Raw genomic sequence first — 13,838 nt, 5'->3', positions numbered from 1 at the left:
AGCTGCTCAAAGGTTTTCTGCTTGGGCAGGAGATTGGACTAGAAGACCTCCAAGGTCCCTTCAAACACTATTCTTCTGCTACCCGTTAATTCTGCTGGGAGCCTCTAAAGTAGTAGTAGTAGACTTTATTGTCATTTCAACAATATACAGTACAGTACACAGTGAAACGAAACAACATTTCCCCAGGACCAAGGTAGTGAGCCTTGGTGGAGCAGTGGGCTAATGCCTCCTTAAGTAACACCAGCTGCCTGCAATTAGTGCAGGTTCGAGTCCCACCAGGCTCAAGGTTGACTCAGCCTTCCATCCTTCCGAGGTAGGTAAAATGAGGACCCAGATTGTTGGGGGCAATTAAGCTGACTTTGTAATAATGCCGCTTGGGGGGGGGGGGAAAGCCCTAATAAGCAGGCATATACATAGAATGAAGGCTACTGCTAAGCTTGTAAGCCGCCCTGAGTCTTCCGAGAAGGGCGGGATATAAATGGAATTAAAATAAATAAAAATACATCAGACCACACGAATCAAAAAAAAAAGAACAGAACAACAAACTACACATAACTCTGAACTAAAACTTTAAAAAACTACAAATACAAGTATTTATAGTTCCGGTTTCTTCGTGATGAGAATTCTAATGGCTTGTAGGAAGAAACTGTTACGCAATCTGGATGTCCGAGCCCAAATGCTCCTGTACCTCTTTCCAGATGGCCTGACGATGGTACACGTAAACACCAGTTGCTCCGACCTCCATACGTTGTGTAAGACAGCTACCACATAAAAAAGAGAGCAGCCTTGGATCTGCAGTGGCCACTGCTCGCTACCGAAAGCTTTTCTCTTCAGTTTTCTTCCTGCGAGAAAGACTCAGAACTGGGTGCCAAGTGGGATATAACCCCCAAGTGACTTTAAAAAACAATAACAAAATCAACCTTTAGTGTGCTTTTAAGCATTCCTGCTGTTTTTGATTTGTTTCTTCTTCAGGAAGGGGATCTTTTCGGCCGATCCAGTCTTCGCTGACTAAAGCTGCCGTGTCGCGCCCCATTGTTCCCAAGATCCTTCCAGTTCAAGCCACCAATCGTCTGTCCAGTAAGTCTTCTTTTCCAAAAAAAAAAAAAAAAAGTCCAGGCATGGGGAGGTAGAGGCAGGGCTAGGTCTCCATGAATTCGGAGAGCGAAGTGGACATCACCAACAAATTCGTAGAGCTTCGGTATGCTTAGGAGGGCGCTGACTTTTCAGGTCTACCTTACCTAAGTCACCCGGTAAAATACATGGAAAAAATCCAAAGGGGGGGTGGGTTTAGGTCTCCATGAATTCAGAGAGTGAAATGGACTTCGCCAAAGAATTCGTAGCACATGGAACCTGCCTTATCTCAGATCTTAACTAGTTCTGAAGTAACTGTTTTTATCTTCCCCCATATTAGTTTTTAAAATGCTTGCCATGTTTGGCCAGGTCTCTAAATCCTTTTGAAAAAGATCCTATTAACCTAGTTCAGGGGTCTTCAAACTTGGCCCTTTGATGATCTGTGGAGTTCAACTCCCAGAAGTCATAAAAAAGGCCCAAGTTTGAACACCCCCTTGACTTGTGGACTTCAACTCCCAGAATTCCTCAGCCAGCGTGCCCCCGGCTGAGGAATTCTGGGAATTGAAGTCCACAAGTCATCGAAGGGCCAGGTTGAAGACCCCCTGACCTAGTTAATAATTCAGGTGATAGCAGGACAGTGGAGTTTAAGGTTTTAAGTAAGGTTGAGATAATGAAGCAGTGGGAAAAAAATCTTAGCTTTTGAGATAGAGGTAATCTTTATTTAGTAGTTGTCTCCTTTGGCAACCATTTGAATTCCTGTGATGGTGAAAAAGCAATTTTGCGACCGGTCCTCGCATTTACATCCTTCACAGGTCTATAAGCAAAGAAGAGCTGAAATAAGATCATAAGCACAAGGGGCATAGTTTCCCTCTTTAATGATTGAGTTGCCGTTCTCAGTTGTCGCTAAACAAGGACTGCCTACACTGAATCGGTGAATTATGTAAATATGAGAAAGTGCTATTAAGATAAAGTGTTTTCCTGCTGGTGCGGATGTAACCTTGCAAGAACCTCAGGTTTTAAGAGTTCTGCCTTCAGGAAAATGCCCTTCCTCACATTTGCTGTTATCTCTCCAAAGGTGCGATTGATTTGGCAGCTAAATCAGCCGGTATTATCCCCGGCAGTCCTTTGCCGCTTCTGGGGACCGAAGGCTTGCCAAGCGTTTCCCCGCTCTCACCAGAGGCAGTAACCACCGTGGTTGGAGGTCAAGATTCCACAGTGACACATCAGAATGGAGGCTCTGTAGCAACAGTGGCGGTCAGTTTTCAGCTTCACTATCATCATCATCTCCTCCTCCTCCTCCTCCTCCTCCTCCTCCCTTCCAACTTTCTCCAGCTCATTCTATTACAGGGTTAGGCAGTTCTGGCAACGTTACAACTTGTGGACTTCAACCCCCAGAATTCCTGAGCCGGCCATTCTTGCCTTTTCATGCTGGCTCAGGAATTGTGGGAGTTGAAGTCCACAGGATGTAAAGTTGCCCAGAGGTGCCCACCCTTGTTCTAATGGGATGTTGCTTTGGGCACAACGTGCACCAATTAGATGCCAGGCTCCAGAACCCAAGAAAGACACGTCGTGATTCTTCCAACCAGATCTCGTTTCTTACAGACTACTTACAGACAGGATCTTGCCAAACCGAAGCAGACTACTACCTGCCCGAAGCATATATTCTGGGAACTAATAAGGAGGGGCTGTCTTCACTCTCTTTCTCTCACATAGGATATCTGGGCTGAGTTGCCTCTTAACTCCTCTCTATTCCATCTCACCAGACTCACCAGAAGGGTGAGGGGTGACATGATAGCAGTGTTCCAATATCTCAGGGGCTGCCCCAAAGAAGAGGGAGTCAAGCTATTCTCCAAAGCACCTGAAAGCAGGACAAGAAGCAACGGATGGAAACTAATCAAGGAGAGAAGCAACCTAGAACTAAGGAGAAACTTCCTGACAGTTAGAACAACTAACCAGTGGAACAACCTGCCTCCAGAAGTGGTGAATGCTCCAACACTGGAAGTTTTTAAGAAGAGACTGTCCAGCCATTTGTCTGAAATGGTATAGGGTTTCCTGCCTGAGCAGGGGGTTGGACTAGATGACCTCCAAGGTCCCTTCCAACATTATTATTATTATTATTATTATTATTATTATTATTATTATTATTATTATTATTATTATTATTATTATTATTATTATTATTATTATTATTATTATCCTTAAAAGTCTTACCCCATCTTCATAGCTCCAGCTTTCCCAAAATGGCCTCTCCACCCCAGTCCAGACCTCATCAGCTCTCTTAGACATTAATGGCTCTGTTGTTCTACCTGGCAGGACAGTCTTTCCGATCGTCTGTTCACAGAGGAGAAGGATTCCCAGGCCGGCCAGCCAGCCATGAGAGGTCATGGAGATGCTAGTTCTGTTCTCCCTGACTCTCTTATTCTGTATCTTCCCTTTTTCTTTTCTTTTCACTATTTATTGCTTAGATTTATTTCCCTTCTTTCCATCAGAAACTCCTTGGCAGTAGCAAGGCAGGCATGTTCATAAAGCATGAAATGTCCCGTAATTTCAGTGTCTCCCTTCCAGCCGTGTGGCTCAAGCGGTCTTTCTTGATTCCAGGGTTCGAGCCAGGAATGTCAGGTTCCTTTCCTTGGTCTACCATCCCAGCCCGAGCAAGAAGCCGTTCCTGATGGCTTCCAGGTAAAGTAGATTTCATTAATAATTACTTACACTTAAGAACTTAATAATGACACTTAACGCTCTAGTTCTAATTAAGGAGGCTGTGTGCGTAACCAGTACTTGCGTTGCTTGCAGCCTAGTTTCAGACGTGGTCATTTTAGAACGGTCACTTCGGAAACTCTTGCGTCCCTAAATAAAGAAGATGGGCAAGGCTCTCGTCTGAACGTTGTGTGAACTTTTAAAATCTGTTATTAGATACTCGAACTTCCTCCCCCCCTCCCAATCTATGAACACGTGGCACATGCTAGTTCCGGTAAACACCGATAACACTCATAGTTACAGAGAAGCAAGAGTAAATCTCGCTAGATCAAAAACGTGAGGCTCAGAGATTGCAAGAAGACAATTGTGAAGTGCAAACAAAGTGGGGGGGAAAAACCACCCCATTTTGCTGTAAAATTGCTGGTATCCTGTAGTCTAGGCTATGTTTTTGCAACGTTTGCAACTTCCCAGGACGTGGACCCGGTTGTAGAATTTCCTATCCAGCAGATCAATAAAGTCCATAAATCTGAAAGGCACCCGTGTTTTATCTTCTGTTGCTGAATAGCCCAGCACCTACAACAGGGACCCCTTTCAGATTTGTGGGCTTCGTTGCCCCGAATTATCAGCAATAATCCTGTTGGGAGTCTATTGAAATAAATGCTTCATTGGATAACATACATTAAACAAGACACTGGTATAAACATAGCAGTGAGCTGGAATCTTGGGGTGGTGGAAATCTGATTTCAACCTTGCTAGATAACTGTGTTCTCCAGATCCCACCGTTAGGGAAAGCCCTCAGCTTGGTTATATGCCATCTGTAAAAGGAAAAACCATCAATTTCTCGGGAGCTGAAAGGAGGAACAGAGACGGGAGACCGTGAGCAAAACTTTCAGTCACCGTCATCTTCAGGGAGACGATAACCGAACTATAGATGGAAAGGCTGGTTGCATCTAATGTAAGGAAGCTTGGGTGCACTCAAGCACGGGCGTAGGGTTGCAACACCCTGACAAGGTTCCTGGTCTTCTGCACGGCGTAACAGCTTTAGAAAAGGACCATGCTGTTGATGTTAACGGTTGTTTACGATTACCGTTCGCTTGCTACCACAGGGAACACCGGTCCTCTCTCTGCCGGAGCTGCCTAAAACGTCGCTCCGGAATGGTCTTGCTCCTTCTCCGCTTCCCTCTTCTGAGACGTCCACTAGCCACCTGTCTCCTCCCAATGTCTCTGCTCTCCTGGACATATCTCTTCCTGGACCCCCCGAGGATGTTTTGTCTCAGGGAGAACCGGCTACTCAAATCAGTGACTCCATCATTGAAATAGCAATTAGCTCAGGCCAATACGGTAAGGGGGAAAGATTGGAGGAGGCACAAAATGAATGAGTGAGCGAGTGAGTGAATGAATGAATGAGATGGCAAAGGTTAGCTGTTCAAAAGATTGCCATAGGTCTGGTTCAGGAGTAGGCAACCTCGGCTCTCTTTATGACTCACGGACTTCAACTCCCAGAATTCCTGAGCCAGCCACGCTGAGGGGAAAGGGAGAGGTTTCCAAGCTGAGCCAGGCTGGCTGAGGAATTCTGGGAGTTGAAGTCCACAAGTCATGAAGGGGCCATAGTTCCCCCATGCTGGCTCAGGAATTCTGGGAGTTGAAGTCCACGAGTCATAAAAGAGCCAAGGTTTCCTTCCCCCGGCCTAGGCCGCTTTATGACTCGTGGACTTCAACTCCCAGAATTCCTGAGCCAGCCACGCTGAGGGGAAAGGGAGAGGTTTCCAAGCTGAGCCGTGCTGGCTCAGGAATTCTGGGAGTTGAAGTCCACAAGTCATAAAAGAGCCAAGGTTGCCTACCCCTGGGGTAGGCTGACTACCACCTGTATAAAATACACCCCCCAAAAAATAAAATTTTGTATAGGGTTAGGGCTTGTGCGATGGTTGTAAATCCAAAGATTGGTCATAAAGTTATGTCATCATAACTTCAAATGGTTGCCATCAGAGCTAACGGTGAGAGCTATCAAGTAGTGCAGGGGTAGGCAACCTCGGCTCTTTTATGACTCGTGGACTTCAACTCCCAGAATTCCTGAGCCAGCCACGCTGAGGGGAAAGGGAGAGGTTTCCAAGCTGAGCCATGCTGGCTCAGGAATTCTGGGAGTTGAAGTCCACGAGTCATGAAGGGGCCATAGTTCCCCCATGCTGGCTCAGGAATTCTGGGAGTTGAAGTCCACGAGTCATGAAGGGGCCATAGTTCCCCCATGCTGGCTCAGGAATTCTGGGAGTTGAAGTCTATGAGTCATAAAAGAGCCAAGGTTGCCTACCCCTGGTCTGGTTCATCAATGGGTTCTTTTTTTGTTTTTTTTACCTTGATAATGCTCAAATGGATGAGTGTTCCTTGAAAGCAAGAGTGGGGAACTTGTGATTTCCCCCCCCCCACACACACACACACAAAAGGACGCCTGCATATTTTACACCCTTCAGTAAACTTTTCCATTTACAGGCGAGAATGTTTCCCTGTCCCCAGCCAAGCTGAACGGCAGCGATAATTCCAAAAGTCTTCCGTCCCCATCCTGCAGCCCCCAGCAGAGCTGGATTGCCTCGCCCAGCCATGATCCGCAGTGGTATCCCGATGACTCCACCGACTCTTCCCTCAGCAGCTTATTTTGTGAGTGCAGCCAAAAAGGCTCTTGCGGCCCGGGGTGGTTGATAGGACCAGGTTTATCTCGTGCTTTTGTCCCGTAACCTCTCCGTTGTCGAAACCCAGCTGAGAGATGAACATTGAGCAAGCAGGAGACCTAACGGTACTCTTTTTTTTTAAAAAAATCTGAGCCCACTGAAATCAGCGATATTTTATTCCACCATTATCCCAACGTGTCTGCTCCTTTTTCCTTGGACCACAAAAAATATCAGATTTTTCATGACAAATAGCCCCCACGATCGGGGCCAGAATTTCCGTTGCTAAGCAAGCCAGTTGTTTAATGTGAATCCCGGGAGATTTTGCCACCGTTTTTGTCGCCATTGCTAGGCGCCCTTGTTGCAGCTGTTAAGCCAATTGCGCAATTGTGCAATGAATCCAGCTTTCTCCCCCCCTCCCTGCCCCCCTGGTGACTTTGCTTGTCAGAAGTCAGCTAGGACGGTCGTAGATGGCGATCACGTGACCCCCCCACCCCAGGATGCTGCAGCCATTGTTAAATCCATGCCAGTTGCCAAGTGCCCGAATTTTGATCAGTTGTGATCACGGGGAAGGCTGCAGCAGTTCATAGGTCTGAGGACTGTAAGTCACTTTTTCCAGTGCCAGTGTTACAACTTTTGAACGGTTGCTAAGCGAAGGGTTATTCAGTCAAGACTCCCCGTAGTGCTTTGATGCCAGTTGGGAAAACGACGTGTTATAACAGGCACCAGTTGAGTGCTGCCTCTTGCTCAGAGAGTGGGCTTTTTTTTTTTCCCTGAGGACATCACCGGACTTTTCCACCTTTGACTGCCATCACTGTCTGACATCTTCCTACGCCTGTTTTACAGCCAGTTTCCTTTCTCCGGAAAAGGGGCGGAAAATGCTGCCCACCCCGGTGGGCAATCCGAGCAGCACCTCCTTGTTGGGACCCAGCCTGCTGGATGGGAATTCACGGGATTCTTTTGTCTCTCGGTCCATGGCTGATGTCGCTGAGGTAGAATATACTCTTTTTTTTCTCGGAGGTGTGGTGCAGAGCTTTTGGCTGGGGTGATGGCAGAGAGAGAGAGAGAGAGAGAGAGAGTGAGTTTGGGATGCCGGTGAAGGTGCTGGCCTAGAGTGAAGGAGATCCTGAGTTTCAGGTCTGGCTTTGGCAGACAAGCTGGCTGGTTGACTTTGGGTCAGTCTCTCTTAGCCCTGTCTCTCTTGGGAGGGAAGGAAGGAAGGAAGGAAGGAGTGGAACAAACAAGGAAGCAAGGAATGTATTGAAGGAAGGAAAGAAAGAAGGAGTGGAACAAACAAGCAAGGAATCTAGCGAAGGAAGGAAGGACAGAGGAGTGGAGGAAACAAGGAAGCAAGGAATCTAGCGAAGGAAGGAAGGAGAGGAGGAAACAAGGAATCTAGTGAAGGAAGGAAAGAAAGAAGGAGTGGAACAAACAAGCAAGGAATCTAGCGAAGGAAGGAAGGAAGGACAAAGGAGTGGAGGAAACAAACAAGCAAGGAATCTAGCGAAGGAAGGAAGGAAGGAGTGGAGCAAACAAGGAATCTAGCAAAGGAACGACAAAGGAGTGGAGGAAACAAAGAAGCAAGGAATCTAGCGGAAGGAAGGAAGGAAGGAAGGAAGGAAGGAAGGAGTGGAGCAAACAAGGAATCTAGCGAAGGAAGGAAAGAAAGGAGTGGAACAAACCACCAAGGAATCTAGCGAAGGAAGGAAGGACGAAGGTGTGGAGGAAACAAGGAAGCAAGGAATCTAGCGAAGGAAGGAGACATATATAGACAAACAAAACCAGACACGTCGTATTGTGCATCACTACTCCACCCCTAGCCATCATTCCTCCCACCCACCCCAAATATTGTGCAGCTGTTGGCCAGCAAAGTTGCACGCTGCACATCATGATAGCTAACCTGCCTTTGACCGTATTCTAAACTCAGCTAAGCTCAAAAATAAGGCTGCTGGAAGAAGCCAACCATCTCTTTTCTTCCCCTTCTCTCCTGTTTGTAGGTGGTAGATTCTCAGCTGGCCTGCATGATGAACGAGAACAGCATAGATTACATATCCCGCTTCAACGACCTCGCCCAGGAGCTCTCGATCCCTGAGACCCCCCGCCGAGAGATCCTCTTTGACGGAGGGGGGGGCGGCGGCGGCCCCCCCATTGGCGACCTCTCTCAGTGAACGCATCCCGCCAGCTGGCTGGCGGGCGCCGTTGAATAGGCCATAAGGTGGAGGAATGACGTCAAAGCTATGCAGCTGATAATGGGTTTTTTATTATTATTATTTTTGTCGTTGTCGTCGTCGTCCTGGCGGGAGCATACCTGACAAGAAGAGAGAAAGTTTTGTTTTTTTTGTCTTCGACCTTCTAACGGTTTCCGGAAAGTGCAATAGGCTGGGAACAAGGCACTGTGGAGCAGTATTATAGGAAGTGAGGTGTGTAAGCTGGTGACAAAAGCCGCAAAGTTTACAAGACTAGTTCCGGGTTTTAAGGTCTGAGCAAGAAATCCTACAAGCTACGTTCTTAGATAGAAAACCAAAACTCTTGTCGGGGTGTCTAGAAATAAGCTGAAAGTTGGGAGGTAAAATAGTGGTATGTTTTTATTATGTTTTCTGGGGGTTTATTTTTTTTAATTTTTTTATTTTTTAGAACTTCTTCTCCTGATCCGTCACAGTAGTCTTGTTGGCAAGTGGGTTGAGCTGGTATTCCTCGCGCTTTCCTGTCACAACAGAGCAGCTGAATTTTAACAAGGCTTTTTAACAGAAATCTTTCCTTGTTCCTTTGTATTCATTAACATTCCAGCTGGACACAGGGAGGGGAAAGGAAAAAAAACCAAAACAAAACCCTGTTTGCTGTTCCATGTTTAAAAACTAGGATAGGGCCAGAGGAAATCTTGGAAGGACACAGGACCTGCCCTGCTTCTTTTTAACCTCCTTCCCCCATGTTTTTTTTTTTTTTTTAAGACAGCTATCACCCAAGGACTTCCATTTTTCCTAGCATGCCGGCTGGGGAATTCTGGGAATCAAAAGTCCACCCATCTCGAACTTGTTGAAGTTGAGAAACACTCTTCTTGGAGGGGGGGGGGTGTCTTCTAGATACGTTCAAAGTCAAGTTCCTTTGAGGTGAAGCACAGTCGTCGGTGACGGCCATGGAAATGTCCTTGTAGTCTCTCGTGAACATTACAAGTGGCTTGCCTTGTCTTACTTGGGGATGAGTTGCCGACTTCCCGGTCTAAATCCGCAGCTCGGGGGTTCTTGGTAGTTATTAGATGAGAGGCCTCACGGCAAAATCTGCTACTGCTAAGCTTGTAAGCCGCCCTGAGTCTTCGGAGAAGGGCGGGATATAAATGGGATTAAAATAAATAAATAAATAAATAAATAAATAAATAAATAAATAAATAAATAAATAAATAAATAAATAAATAAATAAAATCAGGGCCATGGACCAGACTGGGATGCCGGCACACTCCCCAAAGAAGATCACGATAATGCACTTCCATCTTGTCGCCACCCCAAAAATCATGTTTATCTCTCTTTAGACATCAGGAATCCAGCTTGACAGGAAGAGACACCTTTATCTTTTCTTTGTAAGAGCCCCTTTGATTGTTGTGTGCTGGCGTTTTGGAGAACCAATCTCGTCGCCACGTTTCTGGTTGCGGCTGAGGGAACGTTTTTGATCATGTTCCGCAGATGAAAGAAACGGGTAAAATACTCTTTACATCCTGTAAGGTGTCTCCATCTACAGTCACCCTTCCTGAAGCCTGTAGATGTTGGCCTTTTAGCCTTCAGAGCTTAAATAGCAGGTAGCCATCACTTATTTTGCAGCCGTCTAGCCCACGGGTAGGCAACCTTGGCTCTTTTATGACTTGTGGACTTCAACTCCCAGAATTCCTCAGCCAGCCATGCTGAGGGGAAAGGGAGAGGCTTCCAAGCTGAGCCAGTGGCTCAAGAATTCTTGGAATTGAAGTCCACGAGTCATAAAAGAGCCAAGGTTGCCTACCCCTGGCTCTAGCCCCTTTTCTTTACCGATTATTCCAGACTATACCGTCCCCTTAGTTGTTCCTCTCCCACCAGCCGAGCATTCCTAACCATCATTCCCTTACGAAATGCTATTTACCTGCAAGCAGCCGCTCTTTGCAAGCCTGTCCTGTGGATGTCTCTCTCTCTCTTTTTTTTTTTCCCCCCATATGTTTTGACAGGCAGCGTGACTTCAGACCTAGCCCGCAAGATCTAGGTTGCTTTTGCCCAAGCGGATGTCAAAGGGAGCAAAAATGGTGTCGATCAGGAGAGGCATCATTCCTTCCTGGGATTTATCCCTAACCCTCTTTGGGCATCGCTCCACGTTTCTTCGCTTAACTGCCTTGCCGCCGAATTGGTGGGCCTCTCCTAGCTTCAGTGTATTTGTGGCTGAGTCCACCTCCCCTTCCTTAAATTCAGACGCTCTCCAGATTCTGCCTAAGCTGAATGGACAACTGCCGAGATCATGTATACCTCTGGGCCTAATTATTATAACCTAATCATCTGATAATCACCGCTCCTTCAAAAGTTCTAGTCCTTTCAAGTATTTCGCCATAACCGATAACTTAAACGTGCTCTTTTATTTCAGGCCAAAACATCCTGTGCAGTTCTGATAGCAAGGGACAAAATAGCGGCCCACAGAGATTCCCTCCTCTTACCCTACTGGATTTGCACATATCCAGACGTCTCCTGGCAGCATCTGTGATTCAGGAGGCATTTTAGCAACTTAGCTTAGATCCCACACTGCCGGAATTCATTTATGGCACTCGTGCAGTTTTTGCCAGACTCTTGTCTGATACAACATTTCTTCCCTCCCCCCCCCCTCGGTATCCTTCAGCTCTTCTCAGTTCCGTGTCCCGTAAAAAAAAGGTTTTATCCAGCGTGTTTTGTTCAAATTAAGCAACATAGGCTGACTCTTTCAGTGATCACGCAGCTTGCGCTGTGATTTAAAGCTTTTTAGGTGGATTTTTCCTTAGGACTTCTTTCCTCTGGGCTATTTGACATGGGTATTTTAAACTCAAGTTGATGGAGCCCCCCCCCCTTTTTTTTTTAATGTCTGTCTGGGATATTCACCTGCCTTGCAGTGGAATCAAAAATCCTACTCGGATACCAGTCCTTGGCGTGGTGATCAGTATCCTTCTTGCCACCAGCTTTCTCCATCCGTGAAAGCAAAGAATGTTGTAAGAACTGTTAGGCCTAGACAGTTTCTAATACGGTTTGGTTGCCAGAAACATCCGGAAGTAAGTAAACATTCACAAAGCAGCTCCTTTCCTAATACTTGACAGTTTAAAAGCAGTATCTGACATATCAGCTTTACTACTTCTGAAATTCTCTGCAAACGATGCTGAACTTTCCTTTGTAAAGTCTTAATGGTCTCCTTTCCTGTTCGTCTAGTGGTTTTTGTCCACAAAAATTAAAAAAAAAAAATCTGAACTCAAGAGGAAGGACAGCTCCACTTTTTAGGATTAAAGAAAAGGAATGCTCAAGATCTCAACTCCAGCCGTTTTGCTACAGTGCTTATTTATATAAGTGGTTTTAATTCTTGGGAGGTTGCTGGCCTTAGGGCTGCTGTCAAGAGATACCCTGATTGGATAAGTGCAGGAGACAATTTCGAGCTCTTCCTCTGGCCCTTTTGGATCCAGAAGAATTACCAAGTTTACGTGCAACTTCTAGGGAATTTGCAGGCGTGGCTGCGTCTTAAGTGGAGTCATCTTGCCTTTGTTTTTGGCTGGAGGTATTGAAAGAAAAGGCTCTTGTGGATCGCCTGATTTTCATTTGCGCATTTGGTTCCTGAAAAGCTTTTGGTGTCCAGTGTTCCTTTTTCCAATCAGGTGGATGGGTTAATGTGTGTCTTTACAAATGAGAATGTACGCAGTGGATATAAGCTTTCCTCGTAGGCCTGCCAGACAGGGCACTAGGAATCGGAAGCGTTTGCTCCTAACCTAATGTAAATTTTGAAAGAAATGTGGGTTAGGCATTTGTATCTGCCCGTTTTTTGAGTGCCTGGATTGGACAGTAGTTGATGGTCTTGCTTGTGCATTGCATTGAAATTGGCCAATCGCTCAAACATGGACTTTTATTTTACTTTTGATCAATGGGGACGCAGTTCACGGGGAGTTTGGTTGGAATGAAATTCACAACATTGGTTGGAATGAAATTTCCCTATGAACTGCGTCCTAATTATCACAGAAAAGAAATTGGCATTATGTAACCTCTCTTTGATTGTTAACTTTATTGCTTTCTTAGCCAGCTTGATTTCAGTTATACCCATAAGGATGGCTTGTCTTTGACTTGACCAGTGGTAGGCTTTTTAGTATTGCATTTGGGGTTTGGGTTATTTTTTTAAATACACACACACACACACATATATATATACACACACTCAATACTTGTATGCTTACACAGAGAAGACAGCTGAATTTTTAAGGAAGATACAGCACTTTTTTTTAGTTAACCCAGCCCTTTTTAAAGCTTTCCTTGTGACCTGTAAATGCTAAATAATGAAAATGTTTGCAAGCACTACAGCAATGACTTATCCCGAGTTGCCAAAATGTGTCAACTGGCTTTTGAGCTTGTGCATTTGGCAACAGATGATGTTGCTGTTTCTTTTAATAATAGTTAAGCCATATCATCTTAAAAAGTTTTTTGTCTTGTTTTAAAATGTGAATTCGTTTTTCAGATAATATGCATATATAGCGTATGTATAAAGCAAGAATGCCTGTCCTTAACTGATTTATTTTTTTGTACCATATTGTAAATTATATTATTTATTCTTTATCGACTTTTGGAAAAAGGAAAAAAGGTGTTTGGGTTATTTAATATAATATACAAAAGTTAACTTCCTCTGTTTTCAATTTCCAATTCAAGTTGTAAAGTTGTTTTTATGATTGTCCATAAACACTTACTAATCCTTGGTCTAATCTGTGTGTCTGAGAAAGATATTTGATAATCATTTTTCTTCTCCAAGTTTCCTATTGTTAGAGTTCAAAGACATTAAAGGTCATTGGGGATTTCTTTGAGGATCTGTGGAAAAATCAGTATTCTATTACATTGGGTGAAATTGAGTATAGAAATGCCCTGGAACTTTTAACATTTGAAGCATTAATTGCTAAGTCCTTTTATTTCCTGCTTTGATGTGTGTCTGCATTCCATGGGAATTATTTTAATAACCCCCCAAAGTGATGAGTTTGTTCTGCTGCTACCCATAGCTAAAAATGACCCTGAATTTCTGCCACCGACTTTTGAATAGAAAGCAGCGCTACCAAGCTTTCAATGTTGCTGATCATCCTTCCCAAATCTGATGTCTCAGTGGATTTGTGGACTTTTTCGCTCCCAGAATTCCCCAGCACAGGAAGTGTCCAACCTTGGCAACTTTAAGACGTTTGGACTTCAACTCGGGAATTCTGGGAGT

General features: G+C 45.1%; 1 protein-coding gene across 1 annotated transcript in view; it reads left to right on the top strand.

Annotated features, from left to right (window-relative positions):
- CRAMP1 (cramped chromatin regulator homolog 1) overlaps nucleotides 1-13,347 on the top strand; it is a 40,394-nt gene extending 27,047 nt beyond the window's left edge. Inside the window, exons 15-21 of the mRNA XM_081338207.1 lie at nucleotides 973-1,077; nucleotides 2,147-2,325; nucleotides 3,670-3,750; nucleotides 4,875-5,109; nucleotides 6,253-6,417; nucleotides 7,272-7,417; nucleotides 8,423-13,347. Of these exons, the coding sequence (XP_081194333.1) occupies nucleotides 973-1,077; nucleotides 2,147-2,325; nucleotides 3,670-3,750; nucleotides 4,875-5,109; nucleotides 6,253-6,417; nucleotides 7,272-7,417; nucleotides 8,423-8,593 (1,082 nt within the window). The 3' untranslated portion in view covers nucleotides 8,594-13,347. The remainder of the gene's footprint in view (nucleotides 1-972; nucleotides 1,078-2,146; nucleotides 2,326-3,669; nucleotides 3,751-4,874; nucleotides 5,110-6,252; nucleotides 6,418-7,271; nucleotides 7,418-8,422) is intronic.
- Nucleotides 13,348-13,838: the final 491 nt, after the last annotated feature.

The sequence above is a fragment of the Vipera berus genome (assembly GCF_964194415.1).
Source record: "Vipera berus genome assembly, chromosome: 13".
Taxonomy (NCBI): Eukaryota; Metazoa; Chordata; class Lepidosauria; order Squamata; family Viperidae; genus Vipera; species Vipera berus.
This window is presented reverse-complemented; position numbering and strand designations above follow the sequence as displayed.